Genomic DNA, 20,092 nt, shown 5'->3' with positions numbered 1-20,092 from the left:
ATGGCCTCCTTCTATCATGTAGGGATTCTATGATGACCAATATTTTGTTCCTTTTTAAAAATTCATTCTTGGTTTATGGGCATCGTTCCACAAGGGCAGCATTTATTTGCTCACCTCCGGTCGCCATTGAGAAAGGGGCTGGTGAGGCCCACCTTGTTGAACTTCTGCAGTCCATGGTTTGTACCTAGGAATAAATACCCTTAAATGCTTCTGCAGTCAGGAGGGGTGATTCAGGGCTTTTGAAATCCCAGCCTTGAAGGAACTGCTGGTCAATCTATGTCAAGATCCAAATATGTTGTGTGACATGGATGCAAACTTGCTGGTGATGGCATGCACATGGGTTCACTGCCCTTGCCCTCCTAGGTGGCTGAGTTCAAAGGTTTAGAGCTCTTTGTCCCACTGCTTGAGATTTCTTGTCTATCTTTATTCAAAGGCCATTGTCATTACGCCTCTCAAATTGACTAATTATTCAGTTGTGTGCCCCAGGGTCTGCTTCTTTGGCATTGTCAATTTATGCCTGATTATGCTCCTGTAAGGTGCTCAAGATATTTCCCATAGAATCCTACAGTGCAGAAGGAGGCTATTCGGCCATTGAGTCTGCACCGAGCGGTCGAAAGAGCTCTCTACCGAGACCCACTTCCAGCCCGAACCCCGTAACCCCACCCAACCTGCACATCTTTGGAGGAAACCTACGCAGACACGGGGAGAACGTGCAAACTCCACAAACACAGTCACTCGAGACTGGAAGCGAGACCCCTGGCGCTGTGAGGCAGCGATGCTAACGACTGTGCCACCCATTGTAATTCTATGGAGACTCAGTGCAATAAAATAAAAGCAAGGACCTGGAATTATATGGAACGTTTCAAAACTTCAGGATGTCCCAGAGCATTGTACAGCAAACTGATTACTTTTCAAGTGTAGTCACTGTTATAATGTGGGAAATGGGTCAGCCAACGTGTGCAGAGCAAATTCCTACAAGCACAAAGTGAGAACGAGCCTGCTTTCATGTTGAGGGAGCAAAGACTTGAATAAATAAATGAAGTTTGGATTGTTCCCTCTCTCATCCCGGGCAGCAAAGAGTTAAAGCGCCCAATTCGGATGGGCAGGCATCACTCCATCCCTGCCTCATCCCCATTTCCATTTGTTGTATCTATCTTTGCGTCACATTCGGCTTCAGCCTGGAGCAGTCGAAAGAAGAACAGTGCAGGAATAAATACCCTTCACTTTCTGTCCTGGAGACATCGATTCTGCCCCCCCCCCCCCCCCCCCCAAGCACCTTCTCCCTCCCTCTCCCCACACTAAAAAAGAAGACGCGATTCAATGCGAAGCCGGTTAACTGAGGGGGGGTTGGCTGGAAAGCCAAGTTGCTCAGCTCGCTCACTAAAGGCTTTATTTTCGGGAGAGATCGACTGCATAGGCAGTTGATGTCTCTCCGGCTTTCTGGTTTCTGCTGCTAAGTTTTGCAGAACCCCCCCCCTCCCCCCAGACATGTTGTCCAGAAGGTAGAAACAAAAAGATCGCAATTTAAAAAAAAAAGATATCTCTCCCACCGAGACACCCCAAGTGGCAGATCCGTATGTGGGACTCGAACCGCAGGGTCTCTGGTGTCTTGTACTTTGGAGGTGGTGGGGAGGGGGGAGAGGGGGAAGGAGGGAGAGAGAACCTTGCTGGAAAGAAGAGCGTTCAATGACCGATTTTGCAAGAGTTTTTTTTCCGCCCCCGGTGTGTGCGAATCTCCCTCTGTCTCTCTCCCTGGATGAATCGGAGCGGCGATGCAGTCAGGGACTCCCAGTCCCCATTAACCCAGCGCAATATGGCAGATCTACACGGTGTTTAGCGAGGAGAGGAGCAACTTGCTTTGTATTCTGCCATGCAGAGGACACGGCATTGCACCGATGGCCCCGATATACCAAGGTAAGACTTGAAATGAACACGGTCGGTGGTGGGGGTGGAGGGAAGAGGGTCTCTCTGTCTGTCTGTCTCTCTCTCTCCTCGTTGTCACTGGAAATCAGCTGGCTGGGTTGAGGATGAAAAGCTTGTATGTGTGTGGGGAGGGGGGGTCATTGTGAGGGGATATGGAGGAGGGGGATGGGGGATGGATGGTCAGCTTCACCCCCCCCCCCCCCCCCCCCCGGAGACTGGGCTCTGGCTGCCGTGTGGAAAGCGAAGGTCGATTTCAATGGGCTCCAGTGATCAGTGATACTGGGCATTTCACAGGGAGCCTCCTTCTCATTGTGGGGGTGATGGTAAGGGGGGGGGGGGGTCTGACCCCCTGTGGGCAGGCTGCAGACCCGATTGGCTTGGACCCCCCCCCCCCCCCATCGAATGAGTCTGGACCAACAAAACAAAACCAAACAAAAATTACACAATGAGCAAATGTCAGCTCTGATCCCCCCCCCCCCCCCCCCCCAAAGCCCACCTTGTATTTTGCTGGAAGGGTGGATTAATGTTCGGGGGGAAATCCACTTCTAGCCACATTTTTTTTTAAAAGACGAGGAAAACGAGAGGAAAATGCTGAAACGATTAATTGATCGGATCTTGATTCACTGGGCTGGGGGAGGGGAGGGGAGGGGGGCAGATAAGAAGTGAGGAAAGTTTGCCTGTGAAAGTGCCATTGATTTACGGGTGAATAGTTGGAAGGCTTTCCTGGTGATAGCGGGGCTTGGATTAAACGCCAGCAGACAAAGGAATGTCTTAAAGGGGGGGCTGTGGGTGCATAACTACTCGCCTTGGAAATTCTGGGGTTTCTAATGTGTTGCAAAGATCCCGGTGTGTGTTTTATTGTGTGATTGTTAACCCGCTGTCACTTTCTGCAACAGTCACACACACACACACACAAATCCGCCCTGCTTTCAAGTTTGTGAGAAACAAAACCAAAACAAAACCCACCCCAGCAGTTTTGTTGGAATGAATTTCATTCCAGTGGGGGAAGAGACGCAGCCACAGTATAGAGAAACTATCTGGGCTTTAAAAGAATTGTCTCCTCTTTTAAAGCTTCACCTGCCCCCTATCGGCTGAATGCACCCTGATGTGGATGCTGGTCTCAATCTCAGACATCTCTCTGTCTCTCTCTGCCTGCTGGGCTCTTTATTTCGAGATGGGGATTTTCTTTCTTCCAGCGATGTGTTCCTGCGATTTATTACTGCAGTTCCCCCCCCCCCCCCCCCGTCCTTCTCCTTTCCAGCAGGGTGCTGTGTGTATTTGCAAACTATCAGTCAGTCCCTTTGCAGATTTACTGCTGTGCGTACGTTCAATTATTGTCTGCAACTGGTAACGTTGAGATGGAACTACGGCTATTAGAATTGCCGAGACAACCTTTTTGTTTGAGCGAGACCTTCCTGAGTTTCAACCCTTGTGCTTGCGAATTCGACTGCTGATTTGTGTTCGGTTCGCTGTGTGTTCCCTGCAATGGCAACTCTCATTTCCTTCCTCTGATTGCTGGTTTGCTTCTCTGTGACACAGATCCCCCCCCCCCCCCCGGTAAAACTCGTTTTAAACATTGTGGGTTTTTTTGAACCTTTGGATAGATTGTGGAAACAGGTGATTGGAATTAAATGGAGCTTATCCCCAAGAAGAGCTGAAGTTAGCTAAAGCAAAATGCCAGTATAAAGCTTGGGGGGGGGGGGGGGGGGGAATCCTATTTGTATTTACCTACAAATGGATTAATCTCAGTCACATTCAATCGTGCAAACTCCAGCTGTCATCAAGGCCCCCTGGCTTGTCTTTCAAACTTTTCTCTGTGGGGACTCACTGCAAACATTGATGCATTCGCAAGGACATTTTGTAAATTTTAACATGTTCACAGATGCCCCACCACTGTAGATGTTACCACGCTCCTGGAGAACCCTCTCAGTAAATACTACCATGTTCGCAGAAATTTACTTCTGTAAATATTAATATGCACACTGGGACTCTGCGCCAATATTAGCATTCTCACCAAGGCCATCGGTAAATGTTACCAAGCGTATGGGACCCCCAGAAATGTCACAACACTCAAAGGGATCACTTTTAAATGGTAACATGCTCACAGGATCACATTGAAAAATTGAGTCTCTTACACTTACCCTGTAAGTGGTAACACCCTCCCCGGTAATTATTAACCTGTTCACTGGGACAATCTGGCAATTCACACAGAGAACCTTCTCCTTAAATATTAACATACCCAAAGGCACTCTCCTCTGTAAAGATTTACAGCCTCACAGGACCCCTGTCTACATACACATACACACAGGGACCACCACAGCCTCCCCCCTGTTTAAAATGAGCACCCTCACAGCAGCTGGTGGTGATTTAACCTGAAGATCACCACATGGATTGGAACAGTGGTTAGCACTGCTGCCTCACTGTGCCAGGGACTTGGGTTCAATTCCGGCTTTGTGTGACTGTCTGTGGAGTTTGCACATCCTCCCCGTGTGTGCGTGGGTTTCCTCCGGGTGCTCCGGTTTCCTCCCACAGACCAAAGATGGACAGGTTAGGTGGATTGGCCATGCTAAATTGCCCCTTTGTGTCCAAAAGGTTGGGTGGGGTTACTGGGTTCCGGGGATAGGGTGGAGTTGGGCCTGGATAGCGTGCTGTTTCCAGGGGTCAGTACAGACTCGATGGGCTGAATGGCATTGAATCTGCACCATAGGGATTCTATGATCCTATGACCTCAGGCTAGGGGCAAGGTTGATAAGGCGGGCTTTCACAAATAATCTCAGCCAGTACGGGAATTGGTCATGCTGCTGGCCTTGCTCTGCAGCACGAGCCAGCCGTCAAACCAAGTGAGCTCAACTGGCCCTGAGCATCCTCACAGCCCCCCCTCCCCATAAACCTGAGCACCCTCACAGCCCCCCCTCCCCATAAACATGAGCATCCTCAGCCCCCCCTCCCCATAAACATGAGCAGCTAACAGATCTCCCGTAAACTTGAAAATTGAGCACCCTCACAGGGCCCTGCATAAACCTGAGCTCCCTCACAGCTCCCCCACCCCCGGTAAACATGAGCACTCTAACAGCCCTCCCCCCTAAACCTGAGCTCCCTCAGCCTCCCCCCCGTAAATATGAGCACTCTAACAGCCCTCCCCCCTAAACCTGAGCACCCTCACAGCCCCCCTCTAAACCTGAGCACCCTCACAGCCCCCCCTCTAAACCTGAGCACCCTCACAGCCCCCCCTCCGTAAACATGAGCACTCTAACAGCCCTCCCCCTAAACCTGAGCACCCTCACAGCCCCCCCTAAACCTGAGCACACTCACAGCCCCCCCTCCGTAAACATGAGCACCCTCACAGCCCCCCCTCTAAACCTGAGCACCCTCACAGCCCCCCCTCTAAACCTGAGCACCCTCACAGCCCCCCCCTCTAAACCTGAGCACCCTCACAGCTCCCCCCTCCGTAAACATGAGCACCCTCACAGCCCCCTAAACCTGAGCACCCTCACAGCCCCCCCCCTCTAAACCTGAGCACCCTCACAGGCCCCCCCTGTAAATCTGAGCACTTATACAGCCCACCCCTGTAAACCTGAGCACCCTCACAGCCCCCTCCCCTCTAAACCTGAGCACCCTCACAGCCCCCCCTCTAAACCTGAGCACCCTCACAGCCCCCCTCCCCTCTAAACCTGAGCACCCTCACAGCCCCCCTCCCCTCGAAACCTGAGCACCCTCACAGCCCCCCCCCCTCTAAACCTGAGCACCCTCACAGCCCCCCCCCTGTAAATCTGAGCACTCTTACAGCCCGCCCCTGTAAACATGAGCACGCTCACAGACCCCCCCCCCCCCCCCCCCCCCCCCCCCCCCCCCTCCCGGTAAACATTAACATGCAGAAACCAAGCCCGTAGACATATTGGCTCGCACTTGAATCCTGGGTAAACATTAACTCTCATGGGGCAGACACAACCTCACATAAATATCAACACTTTCGCCATACCACATGACTTTTATTGACTCTAAAATGTTCCAAAATGCATTGAAGTCTGCTTTAAAAGTGTAGCCTCACCTGTGCCCAGCAAAGTCCCACAAACAGCAATAAAAATAAATACCTTATTAAACCCTATTTGGTGATGTTGGTCAAGAGATAAGTATTGGCCCAAATTCCCCTTCTCTCTGAATAGTGCTTTAGGATCTTTTCCATCTACTTGACCAAACCTGCTGAAAAACAACACCTTCGATAGTGCAGTAATCCCTCAATATTGCAGCCAAGCGTCAACCTGGGTTATGAGGTTCAACCCCCGAGCTTGGGGCTTGAATCAATAACCTTCTGGCTCTGAGACGAGAGTGCTGCAACTGAGTCAAGGCCGTAGGTTCAAAACAAAAGCAAAATACCGCGAATGCTGGAAATCGGAAACAAAAATCAGAAAATGTTGGAAATACTCAGCAGGTCCGGCAGCATCTTTGGATGGAACTAACATTTTGGGTCAATGACCTTTCATTGGGAAAATCTTCACGTAGTGCCACTGATGCTGGAGTAGGTGTGAAGAGTAGGCAAACGTGGGGGCTGCACAGGGGTCTTGAATGCACAGAAACCCAGACGGGCTTTGTGCGGTGAGGGGGCGGTGTTATAGGGGTACAGGGCAGATAATGCTGTCAGCAGAAGGGATTTCTCTGCCTCCTGCCTCAGTGAACATGGTGGGGCTGACTTTCACTTTGTTTGGATAGCTTGCAAGAGGAGAGAGTGACCAAACTCTCTGTTCCAATGAGTTCCAAATGTCGAAATGATCCTAAGTCTAATGCCAGGCCATAAAACCAACTCTTAGTGTGGTTCCCAATTCCAGGAACGGAATGGAACCCATTACTGCTCAGATTAGCATTGCTTTCAGTATAATTGTCACTATCCTCTCCAAAAGGAAGAAGAAACTTCAATTTGTATAGCGCCTTTCACAAGCTGAGGATAGCTAAAGCGATTTGCAGTCAATTACGTACTTTTAAATTATAATTATTGTTGTGCACTAAGAAATACAGCAGCCAATATCTGCACACTTCCATTAGCAGCAATGTAAGAATGATCAGATAATCTGTTTTTAATTATGTTGGTTGAGTGATAAATATTGGCCAGCTGGAACACTGAGTTCAAAATGAAGTGCTGGGCAGAGACTGTGCATCAAACCTAGAGTCTTTCAGTGCCTTAGGGTTCTCTACTATGGAGAGAAACAGGGATGCTCATTCGGCCTTTCTGGGATATCTATGCTATCGGAGTGCTGTTACTGTACGGCTGTTCTATATTGGGGCAAGTTGTTGAAAGGGCGCTGAGGGGATTTTGCTCTGCATCTCACGGTGCTACACCTGACCTTGTTTCCCTTGATAGGATTCTCAAGGGGCTTGACACGCTTAATACTGAGAGGATGTTCCCCCTCATGGGAGAGTCGAGGACCAGAAGACATAGTCTCAGAATAAAGGGGTACTAATTTAAGACTGAGATGAAGGAGGAATTTATTTTCTCAGAGGGTTGTGAGTCTTTGGAACTCCTTGCCTCGGAGAGCTGTGAAGGCAGAGTTCTTTTGTATATTTAAAGCTGAGAGGGATAGATTCTTTTGTTTTAATAAATTTAGAGTACCAATTATTTATTTTCCAATTAAGGGGCAATTTTAGCTTGACCAATTCACCTAACTGCACATCTTTGGGTTGTGGGGGTGAAACCCATGCAGACGTGGCGAGAATGTGCAAACTCCACACAGACAGTGACCCAGGGCCGGGACTCGAACCTGGGTCCTCAGCGTCATAGTCCCAGTGCTAACCACTGTGCCACATGCTGCCGGGATAGATTCTTGATCAGTAGGAGAATCGAGGATTACGTGGAAAGAGAATGCAAGGAGGAATGTCGGATCAGCCATGATCCTATTGGCGGAACATGCTCGAAGGGCTGAATGGCCTACTCCTGTTCCTATTTCTTACGGTCTTGTGGATCCTTCATCCTTTGTTATACCTGCCCTTTCCCTCTCCAAAATCCTTCCATAAGACAATAAAACATATGCTCGTCCCATCGAAACTGCTCTGCCATTCAATCATGGAAGGTCATTGATGTCAGGAAGCAAAGTATCGTAAACACCCCTGTCTGCATCAATGGGGCCAAGGTGGAGATAGTTGACAGCTTCAAATTCCTAGGTGTGCACATCACCAACAATCTGTCCTGGTCCACCCACATCGATGCTATGCCCAAGAAAGAGCAACAGGACCTATACTTTCTCAGGAAACTGAGGAAAGATGGCATGTCCGCATTGACTCTGACCAACTTTTTACAGATGCACCATAGAAAGAATCCTATCTGGTTGCATCACATCTGGTATGACAATTGCTCAGCCCAAGATTGTAAGAAACTACAGAGAGTTGTGAACACTGCCCAGTCCATCATGTGAACCCGCCTCCCATCCATTGACTCTGTCTACACCTCCCGCTGCCTTGGGAAAGCGGGCAGCATAATCAAAGATCCCTCCCACCTGGCTTATTCACTCTTCCAACTACTTCCAACATTGGGGAGGAGTTACAAAAATTTGAGAACACGCACTAACAGATTCAAAAACAGCTTCTTCCCTGCTGTTAAACAACCCTCTTATGGACTGATCTGATCTCTTCACACATCGTCTCTACTGAGTAGTACTACACTCCTGTATGCTTCACCTGATGCCTGTGTCTATGTATTTACATTGTATATTTTATGTTTGCCTATGTAGTTTCTTTTCATGTACGTAATGATCTGTCTGAACTGTACGCCGAACAATACGTTTCACTGTACCTCGGTACAAGTGACATTAAAACAAATCCAATCCAATCCAACACATTTCTCATCCCCATTCTCCTGCCTTCTCCCCATAACCCTTGATCCCCTATTAATCAAGAACCTATCCACCTCTCTCTTAAAGACACTCAGTGATTTGGTCTCCACAACCTCCTGTGGCAATGTGTTCCACAGATTCACCATTTAATTTGATTTGATTTATTATTGTCACATGTATTAGTATACAGTGAAAAATATTGTTTCTTGCATGCTGTACAAACAATGCATACCGTACATAGGGAAGGAAGGAGAGACTGCAGAATATAATGTTACAGTTATAGCAAGGTGTAGAGAAAAGATCAACTTAATACAAGGTAGGTCCATTCAAAAGTCTGATGGCAGTAGGGAAGAAGCTGTTCTTGAGTCAGTTGGAACGTGGCCTCAAACTTTGGTAACTTTTTCCTGATGGAAGAAGGTGGAAGAGAGTATGTCCGGGGTGCGTGGGGTCCTTAATCATGCTGGCTGCCTTTCTGAGGCAGCGGGAATTATAGACAGAGTCAATGGATGGGAAGCTGGTTTGCGTGATGGGCTGGGCTACATTCACGATCTTTTGTAGTTTCCTGCGGTCTTGGGCAGATCAGGCTCCATACCAAGCTGTGATACAACCAGAAAGAATGTTTTCTTTGGTGCATCTCTAGAAGTTGGTGAGGGTCGTAGCCGACATGCCAAATTTCCTTAGTACTCTGAGAAAGTAGAGTCGTTGGTGGGCTTTCTTAACTATAGTGTTGGCATGGGGGGACCAGGACAGGCTGTTGGTGATCTGTGCACCTAAAAATCTGAAGCTCTCAACCCTTTCTACTTCGTTCCCATTGATGTAGACAGGGGCATGTTCTCCACTACGCTTCCAAAAGTCGATGACAATCTCCTTCGTTTTGTTGACATTGAGGGAGAGATTATTGTCGTCTCACCAGATTCTCTATCTCATTCCTGTACTCTGTCTCGTCATTGTTTGAAATCCGACCCACTAAGGTGGTGTCATCAGCAAATTTGGAGGGGAATTTGGCCATACAGTCATAGGTATATAAGGAGTATAGTAGGGGTCTGAGGACATAGCCTTGTGGGGCACTGGTGTTGAGGATGATCGTGGAGGAGGTGTTGTTGCCTATCTTTACTGATTGTAGCCTGTGGGTTAGAAAGTTCAGGATCCAGACGCAGAGGGAGGAGCCAAGGCCAAGGCCACAGAGTTTGGAGATGAGTTTCGGAGGAATGATGGTGTTGGAGGCTGAGCTGTAGTCGATAAATAGGAGTCTGACATAGGTGTCTTTGTTATCTAGGTGTTCCAGGGTAGAGTGCAGGACCATGGAGATGGCGTCTTCTGTGGACCTGTTGCAGCGGTAGGTGAACTGTAGTAGATCAAGGCAATCCGGGAGGTTGGAGTAGATTCGTGGCATGACTAACCTTTCACAGCACTTCATGATGATGGATGTGAGAGCCACTGGACGACAGTCATTAAGGCACGCTGCTTGACTTTTTTTGGGACAGGGATGATGGTCGTCTTCTTGAAGCAGATAGGGACCTCAGATTGTTGTAAAGAAAGGTTGAAGATGTCGGCGAATACCCCCGCCAGCTGATCCGCGCAAGACCTGAGTGTCCGTCCGGGTACCCCATTCGGGCCTGTGGCTTTCCATGGGTTGACCTTCGAGAAGGCTGCTCTGACGTCTGCAGTGGTGATCTCAGATACAAGTTCTTCCACGGCTTCTGGGATGGAGGGCTCGCTCTCGCTGACCTCTTGCTCAAAGCGGGCATAGAATGCGTTGAGCTCATCAGGGAGGGGTGTGTTGGGGCCGACGATTTTACATGCCTTCATCTTGTAGCCTGTTATGACTTGCAGACCTTGCCATAGACAACGGGGATCCGTGTGGCTAGCCTGAGACTCGAGCTTGGTCCGGTCCTGTCTTTTGGCATCTTTGATGGATTTCTTTTTATCATATCTGGCTTTCTTGTAGAGGTCAGGGTCGCCTGACCTGAACGCCTCAGACCTAGACTTCAGCAAGCAGTGGATATCCCTGTTCATCCAGGGTTTCCGGTTGGGAAACACGTGGATTTGCTTCTTTGGCACACAGTCTTCTACACACTTACTAATGAAGTCAGTTACTGTAGTGGCGTACCTGTTCAGGCTGGTCGCAGAGTTTTAAAATACTGACCAGTCCACTGACTCTCAGCAGTCCTGTAGGAGATCATCCGATTCCTCAGACCAACAATGCACAACTTTCTTTGATGGATTCTCCCGCTTCAGTTTTTGCTTACAAGCGGGAGCAGGAGTACAGCCTTGTGGTCAGATTTGCCAAAGTGTGGGTGGGCGATAGAGCGGGAGGCATGTTTGATATTTGTGTAGCAGTGATCCAGGATGTTAGGGCCTCTGGTGGAACAGGTGACGTGTTGGTGGTAACCTGGTAGTACGCTCTTGAGCTTGGCCTGATTGAAGTCCCCAGCTACAATGAACAAGGGATGTTTCGTTTCAAGGCTGTTTGTGGTGGTGAATATTTCGTCCAGTGCGATTTTCACGTTCGTATGGGGTAGGATATAAACTGCCGTCAGGATAACAGAGGTGAACTCCCGGGAAGGTAGTGGGGCTGCATTTTAGCATTAGGTATTCTAGGTCCGGGGAGCAGAAACTCGCCAGTTTTGCTACATCTAGGCACCAGGAGGTGTTGATTAGGAGACAGACCCCACCTCCCCTTGCCTTGCCTGAGGCCGCTGTCCGGTCCTTTCGGTGGATTGAGAAGCCCTCTGGTTGTAGGGCACAGTCCAGTGAAGCAGGAGTGAGCCATGTCTCCGTGAAACAGAGCACACAGCAGTCCCTTAGTTCTCTTTGAAAAGTGAGTCTGGCTTTAAGTTCGTCTAGCTTGTTTTCTAGAGATTGGACATTAGCTGGGAGTAAGCTGGGCAGAGGGGCTTTGGGGCCGTGTCGTTTCACTCTCACCTGCAGGCCTGCACGTTTTCCACGCTTCCTGGAGTGATTGCTACTTTTCCAGCCTGGGAGACGGTGAGAGTATGCAGTGTTAAAGGAATAATTGTGTCCAATGAGGTTATTCACTCTGGTCGGTGTGTGGATGGATTTGTTGCCTTGCTTGCGGTTCCTGCATCGGTAGGTGGATCTGCACGGTCGTTGTCGGGCTGCGGTTTGTCTTCACAGGTTGGTGGATGTCCTGACCACGCTCCGGCGTGGATGGGGTGAAGGCCGGTAAGTGGATGACGTCTCTGGGATCGCGGTTGTGGATGAGGCGATGGGCGGTCTGTTTGTTGGGGTCTGCAGGGTCCTTTCCAGATCGTGGTCTTCCTTCAGAGGACGGAGGATCTGTAGACCTGCAAGTAAATTTAAAAGAGCAGTGCTAGTGATTGTTAGGCTGTGGGAGTTGATGTTTAGGAGTGTGGGGTGACTGTAGAGGGGGGGGAGTGGAAGGAGTGCTTGGGGCCTGCAGGGGGACGCAGTTCTCCGGATCAGTGTGGTTGGAAGCTGGGGGGGGGGGGGGGGCTGCAGCTGCTGCAATGCTGGTCTGGTTGTTGGAGAGCAGCAGAATGGAGAGGTCAAGGGGTACACCACCCTCTGGCTGAAGGAATTCCTCCTCATCTCAGTTATAAAGGATCGTCCTTTCACTCTGAGTTTGCGCCTCCGAGTTCTAGTTTCTCCTACTCCACGTCCATTCTATTTAGGTCTCTCAGTATCCCGTAAGTTCAAATAAGATCCCCCCCTCATCCTTCTAAACTCCAATGAGTACAGACACAGAGCCCTCAACCGTTGCTCACATGACAAGCTCTTCATTCCAGGGATCATTCTTGTGAACCTCCCCTTTCCAAAGCCAGCACATTCTTCCCATCTTTCCTGGAACTCCATGTTTGAATCTCTCTAATCAGATTTCTATCCCTGCCACAGTACAAAATGGCTCTTATCAAAGCCACATATTGCACGCTATGTGAATGTGACAAAGGTGAACTGTCCCTTCTTGACCAGCATGCAGATTTTTACATGGTTGGAAATGCCACCTTCTTCCAAAGCCTCTCCACTGTTATCCAGCTGGGTGAGACGGCTGCCACCTGGTTCCATTCTCATCTATCTAATCGCAACCAGAGAATGAGCCACATTCCCTGCGGTGCCTCCCAGAGATCTCCCTTGCCCGCCTCCTATTTCTCATTCGGTATGTTGACCGTTGACAACTTCATCTGAAAACACAACTGAATGTTCCACATGTTCACTGGCGACAGAGATCTCTACTTCAACAACACCCCTCGACCCCTCCACGGTTTGGAAGTTGCTGGACTGCCTGTCTGATATCTCGGACTGGATGAGTAGAAATATCCTCCAACTAAATATTGGGAAAACTAAAGCTATTTTCTTTTGTCCCCACCATAAACCTTATTCCCGAGCCATTGATTAATTTCCCATTCTTATAAGCAAACGAGAGTAACAGAAATAAGCATGGGTCCATTAAAGGAGAAATAATAATGGGGATGAAAGAAATAGCAGAGATTTAAACAAATATTTTGTCTGTCCTCAGTATAATACACAAAAAAGGGAGAAATTGGAGGGAATCAAGGACCTAATGAGAGAGAGGAACTTAAAAGTATTTAATATTCATTAAGAAAAAATACTGGAGACGTAATGAGGCTAAAAGTCATCAAATTCCTTGGGCATGAAGTCCTACATCCTAGTATTATAAAAGGGCTAGCTACAGAGATAGTGGATATGATTTTACAAACTTGTCTCGATTCTGGAACAGTCCCAGTGGATTGGAAGTCAGCAAATGAATATTGCAATTCAAGAAAAGACAAAGAGAGAAAATGGAATTATAGGCCAGTTAGTCTGACCTCATTCATCAGGAAAATGCTGGAAACCATTATAAACAAAATGGTAAAGGCACTTTGAGAATCATAATTTTACTGCAGAGTCAACATGGTTTTATGAAAGGGAAGTTGTGCTTGACAGGGTGGATAAAGAAGAAATAGTAGATGTAGTATACTTTCATTTTCAAAAGTCATTCGATACGCTGCCACAAATGAGGTTATTACACAACATTAGTGCTCATCTCATTGCAGGTAATGTTAGTATGGATCGAGGATTGGTTGACAGAAAACAGGGAGTATGAATAAATAGATCACTTTCAGGCCGGCAGGCTGTTACTTGCCTAGTACTCCAAGATCAGTATTGGGACCTTAGCTATTGCTATCAATATTAAGAACTTCATTGAAGAGACCAGGGGTGTGATCCAACGGCCACGCTGCTCCCGAAAAGCAGCTTGCCACAGTGTAGATGACCAATTTTAGCTGGGAGACCCCCGCCCCCAGGATCTACCCTGCTCGCAACACCTCGCACAATGTTGCAATACCACCTTTTAGCAAATCTGCATATTAGAGAGAGACAGCTAGTCTCATTTTAATGTGAAGATTCCTGAGTTACCCGAGACATGGGATCTATCTCCTTGGCCTTGGAAACCTCGTGCGATCGCTGTTCAGCACTGGTCAACAGAAACGCCAACCTGGCAGAATGGCACTCGTAGGGGTCTCCCAGGGAATCGGAGGCCTCCAGGTGCATGCCCTTTGGGCAGGATGGTACCCTGACACTGCTGGTGCCAGCCTGGCAACCTGGCAGTGCCACCTGGGCACCAGCAGACATTGCCAGCTGGCAGGGGCACTGCCAGTGTGCCAGTCTTTGTGTGCTGGCTATCCGACTGGCGGTACATGGGTGTGGGGGCGGGGAGGGTTTGGGGGGGTCCGGGAACTTCCCATAGTGTGCTAGGGCTTGCTGGGGTCGGGGCCGTATTGGAGGGCTCAGAGATCATGACTCCATTTTTAAATGACAACCTGATTTCTCGCTGCTCTGAGGTGTTCCGGCGAGCGGAGTTTTGCAGTGCACAAAAGGGGGCAATGTGTGGCCCTGGCCACGTGATCCCCGCTTAGGCTCCCTATCTGATGAGGGAGGCTGCAAGTGCTGGGAAATAGGCAGCTAAGCATGCTAGGTATGGGACTTTATTCCCTTTTAGTTGAATCGTGCCTCAAGTGTGATGTATGCACGTTTGCTGATGATACAAAGCTAGATGGAATAAGCTGTGTGGAGAACAAAAACTATCAACAAAGGGTATAGGTAGGTTTAAATGAGTAGACCAGAAGGTGCCACATAGAGTCTAATGTGATGAAATGTGAGGTAACACACTTTTTCAGGAAGAATAGGAGAACAGAACATTATTTCATTTGAGGAGCAATCAAATGTTGGCGTTTGCAGAGATTTAGTGTCCCTCGTACAAGCATCACAGAACGTTAACAGATACAGCAAACAATTAAGTGTTATATGGTATGTAACCTTCATGAAGTGTTGCCTTCTCAACCTTGCCCCTCGCCTGAGGTGTGATGATCCTCAGGTTAAATCACCACCTGTCAGCTCTCCCCCTCAAGGGGGAAAACAGTCTATGGTCATTTGGGACTATGGTAACATTACCTTACCCTCAATGTTATGTTGGTTGGCATTTGAGGAGGTTGAAATACAAGAGTGAGGAAGTTGTGCCGCAATTATAGAGGGTTTTGTAAGGCACACTGGACTACAATATGGAGGTTTGTATCCATGCTGTAGGATACACTTGTCTGTTGACGGCCAGCAACTTGAAACATTAAATTTTCACCTGGCTGCAGAGGTGGGAATGGAAATGGGTCTGCTGACTGTTTCCCGCTAACCTGTCAGTGTGCTGAATTGCAGGTGCCCCTGGGCTAATTTAGAACAGGTTGCTTCCAGGGTGCAGGGGGTTGAGGTATGTGTGGTGACACAAGTGGTGGGCAGCCATTTAAACCAAATAAAACGCTAATTAAAGGCACTGCCCTGATGCAAGCTGGAATTTTTCCGTCGGCATTCGGGAATCTGCTGGAGGCCACAACCCGGCAGATGAATGGAGGTGACCGCCTGACTGCGGGCTCAGGGGACAGCGCTCAATCATTAAAGATAAGGCCCCCGCAACGTGAAGCCACAGGCTGCCCAATGGATGAATGCACCCTCCACAATGAAGGACCGGTAACTGTAGCCACATTTCTTTCTTTAATCTTTGAAAAATCCTTCAGAGGGCTCTCAATCCTGAGGTACACTTGTGTTCTCCTACTGATGTTGACAGCTCTCACCTTTGACAGTGGGGAGGAGGGACTCCTGATCCACACTTCCTCCTGTTGGTGGGAATGAAAGTTTGGCCTGTTCATACTGTTTTGCTCTTCACAGATACTGCCAGGATTGCTGGGTATTCCTTGAATTTCTGTTTTCACTCGCTCAAGAGGGGGTGTGACAACGGTCTTCGAGGCTATTTTCTAGATATGAGGGTAGGTCTATGAGGGAACACTGAGCAAAATGGGGCTATACTGTTTGGAATTTAGAAGAAGTGATCTCATTGAAACATGTAAGATTTTGACAGGGTTCGATTGAGTGGCTGTCCCCTGGATAGAGAGTCTAGAACGAGGGGCATAGTTTCAGGAGTATCCGTTTTAGATTGAGATGTGGAGCAATGTATTCTCTCAGAGCTGTGATCCTTCTGAATTCTTTACCCCAGGGAACTGAGAATACTCAATCATTGAATGTGTTCAAGGCTAAGATTGGATTCTGAGGAAATCAATGAGATATGACAATTGAGCAGGAAAGAGGAACTGTTGAGAATCAGCCATAATTTTATTGAAGGTGGAGAAGACTCGAAGGGCCGTAAGGCCTACACTTGCTCCAATTTCTTGGGCGCGATTCTCCCATGCCGCGCCGTATGGGAGAATCGCCGTTTGCGCCATTTTTTCCCACAGTGCCGGTCCGACGCCGTCAGGCGATTCTCCGAGGAGTGGAGAATCAGCGGCATTTGCGCCGGCGCGTTTGGCGTGGCGCTGGTTGTGGGCCGCTGTCCGCCTCGGGGGCGCCGATTCTCCGGCCTTGATGGGCCGAGCGGCCGCGTGGAAACAGCAGAGTCCTGCCAGTGCCGTTCACACCTGCTCGCAGCCGGTGGGAACTCTGCGCGTAGGGTCCGCCTGTGGCGCGGGGAAAAACGCTTCTTCACTGATGGGGTCTGGCCCGCGATCGGGACCCACCAATCGGTGGGCCGGCCTCTCCAGCCCTGGCCCTATTTTATTACGAAGCCGGCCCCTGAACCTCCACGCCATGTTGCATTGGGGCTGGTGCGCTGAGGAAGTCCTGGCCCAACTGCGCATGCGCGGGTTGGCGCGGTGCCCATTTGGCACCGGGAAGGGAGGCTGGAGCGGCGTGAACCGCTCCAGCGCTGTGCTGGCCTGGCCAGAATCACTACTGCCCGCGCCCGTTGCCCGCCATCATGAAAAGCGACGGCGTTCACGACGGCGCAAACACTCTGTCTCCATTTCGGAGAATCGCGCCCCTGATGTTCCTATATTCTCCTAGTAAGTGCCTGAGGCTGCACCAGACCATTTATAATGTTATATTTGACCCCAAAGTGAGTTTCCGACCAAACATCCGTTCCGTTATCAAGACCGCTCAACATTACCCAATTCTCTTGCTGCTTCAGCTCTATAGCTACTGAATTCTTTATCCGTGCCTTTGATATCTCTAGACTTGACTTCTGGCATTCTCCTGGCCAGTCCTCCATCTTCTACCTTTCGTAAACCTGAGACCACCTACAATTCTTGCTGCCCGAATCCTAACTTACATCAAGTCCCGTTCACAGGAGTGATGGTTGCCAGTTGATATTAGCTCCCGCATGACAATGCTCAATTAAAAAATTCTCATTCTTTATTTTCAAATCACTCCATTTCCTTGCCTCTCTTATCTCTGTAACCTATTCCAACCTCCGACAGCCCTGCACCCTCCAATCCTGATGTTATCCCTTGTTTTAATTGCTGTGCCATTGCTGGCCTAGCCTTTCGCTGCCTGCACCCTGAATTCCCTTCCTGAATCTCTTTGACTCTTTCTACATCCCCTTCTTTAGGATGCCACTGAAAATCCATCTTTCGACTCAGGTTTTGGTCATTTACTCCATCCACTAATGTGGCTTTGTGCCGAGGTTTGTTTAATATGTGAAGCAACTTGGACGTTTTATCATGTTAAAGGCGCTGCATAAATGCAAGTTGTCATTGTTACAATATATAGAACATTAGTTATGCTACTGTGATGGATTTACATGTCCTTGGCGAACAACAATTATCTGTACTGGGCAGTGCCTGGAAGTGTGAGGGACTCGACTGTGATGCATTTTGCAGTTGATTAACTTGTTGATGTCAAATGCTCCTTCCTTCGGTATCTGGAGTCAGGTTTTAATTCCTGAATTCTGTCATGTACCACCCTTTATATAAGCCCACAAGTGGGCGTTTACTTCAGCAATTTAGACTAATGCAAATTCAAGGACTACCTCTGTGAGCCTTGGTTGTTCTCTGTGTTGTCTGATAAGAAAGTGCAAAGATAGACAGCTTGTAATTCATACTGGTGTCACATCTTACTTTGCAATACTTTACTTGAAACTAAAATGTTTGTCTTAAGCACTTCTTTATACAAATGGTAGTGGAAATCTGGCATTTTCTCCCCCCTCCCCCGAAAGCCTGTGGATGCAGTGGGTCAATTAAGAATGTTAAAAACATTTATTTTGATAATTAAGGGAAATGAAGTTGGATACTGATCAGTCACGATCTAACTGAATGATGAAATAGGCTCGAGGGGCTGAATGGCCTGCCCCTGTTCTGATGTTCAACAGATTTCTCGCTGCATGGCTATCTTTGGCTCAACAGCCACTGACTCGTACAGACCCGAAAGGAGCTGCGATTTGATCTCTCGTCTGCTGTTTGGGAACACAGTAGGAGGTCTGAGGTTCGAGTTAAGGAGAATGTTGTCAAGTATTCCAGCTGCCCATCGCTATTAATCAAAATCTCACAACTCCCGATGGACGGTGTTATGGCAACACCTTCACTGCACGAAAAGGAATCAACGTCACCTTCTCATGGGTGACTAGGAATGGGCAATAAATGATGACCTTATTAATTAATTAACATTTTCCTTATGAAGGTGTGTGGACATCAACAACAGCCGAGAAAGGGAGAAGTGATGTTTTCTTCCCGCCACCACATATTCCTGTTTGATCTTGGATGATGTGCCAACACAGCGTGGACATTGACTCTTCGGATTCGTTAACATAGAACATACAGTGCAGAAGGAGGCCATTCAGCCCATTGAGTCTGCACCGGCCCACGTAAGCCCTCACTTCCACCCTATCCCCGTAACGCGATAACCCCCCCTAACCTTTTTGGACACGAAGTGTAATTTATCATGGCCAATCCACCTAACCCGCACATCTTTGGACTGTGGGAGGAAACCGGAGCATCCAGAGGAAACCCATGCAGACACTGGGAGAACGTGCAGACTCCGCACAGATGGTGACCCAGCGGGGAATCGAACCTGGAACCCTGGCGCTGTGCATCTACAGTGCTATCCAGCTGTTCTGCCGTGCTGCCCCAAAATAACAGAGGGTGTTCAGCTCTGTAGACATGCTGTTAGGCAACTTGGACACTCTGAATTCTCCCTCTGTGTACCCGAACAGGCGCTGAAATGTGGCGACTAGGGTCTTTTCACAGTAACCTCATTGCAGTGTTAATGTAAGCCGACTTGTGACAATAAAGATCATTATTAAAGATTATTTTTATTATAGATAGTTACCATATTCAAAATGGTAATACGAAGGGTTAACAAGAGGGGAAATCAAAAATTCTCTTGACCAATGTTCGGCAGGAACTTCACCCTTATGCTCACTGACTGTGTGGCTTGTTTAATCATTCACGGGATGTGGGCTACGCTGGCACGGCCAACATTTGCTTCCCACCCCGAGCTGCTTTTGGGAAGGGTATGGTGAGTCAGCTTCTTGAACCCCTGCCATGTGATGTCGGTACTCCCGTTGTACACTTGGGAAGGAAGTTCCAGAATTTTGAACTGGCGACAGTGAAGGAAAAATTATATAGTTCCAAGTCAGGATGGTGTGTGGCTCTGGGAGGAACTTGGTGGTGGTAGTGTCCCCCATATGTCTGTTGTCCTTGTCTTTCTAGGTGGTAGAGGTCATGGGTTTGTGGGAAAATAATAGTTTCTTCTTCTAGCAGTGCAGGCTGATGATCAGCAGGTCCTTCTGCTCTTCAATCTGCCTCGCATTTCTTGCCTGCAAATGGCACTCAGCTGGTTCGCAGGTACATCAAACCCCTACGGTAAAACAAAATGAAGGCCGCAGTTCTCTGCCATTCTTGCTGTTTGCGACTGATTGCTCCGATTGTGCCAGTCGTGGCGTGTGATGGAGGTATCCACTGTTTCACTGTTTGAAACATGTCTAGCTGTAGGGTTGGACTTTTTTTGCTGCAAGGTGGAAAGTCTGTGCAAAGGAGAGGCTACAACTTTCAGAAATA

At 48.5% G+C, this 20,092-nt stretch overlaps 1 protein-coding gene across 8 annotated transcripts in view; it reads left to right on the top strand.

Moving 5' to 3' along the window:
- Nucleotides 1–1,275: 1,275 nt before the first annotated feature.
- hipk2 (homeodomain interacting protein kinase 2) overlaps nucleotides 1,276–20,092 on the top strand; it is a 348,291-nt gene continuing 329,474 nt past the window's right edge. For all 8 annotated transcript variants that reach the window (XM_038781432.1, XM_038781434.1, XM_038781430.1 and 5 more), the window contains exon 1: nucleotides 1,276–1,914. In XM_038781432.1, the coding sequence (XP_038637360.1) occupies nucleotides 1,896–1,914 (19 nt within the window). In that variant the 5' untranslated portion in view covers nucleotides 1,276–1,895. The remainder of the gene's footprint in view (nucleotides 1,915–20,092) is intronic.

This window comes from Scyliorhinus canicula, chromosome 20, assembly GCF_902713615.1.
Source record: "Scyliorhinus canicula chromosome 20, sScyCan1.1, whole genome shotgun sequence".
Lineage (NCBI taxonomy): Eukaryota > Metazoa > Chordata > Chondrichthyes > Carcharhiniformes > Scyliorhinidae > Scyliorhinus > Scyliorhinus canicula.
This window is presented reverse-complemented; position numbering and strand designations above follow the sequence as displayed.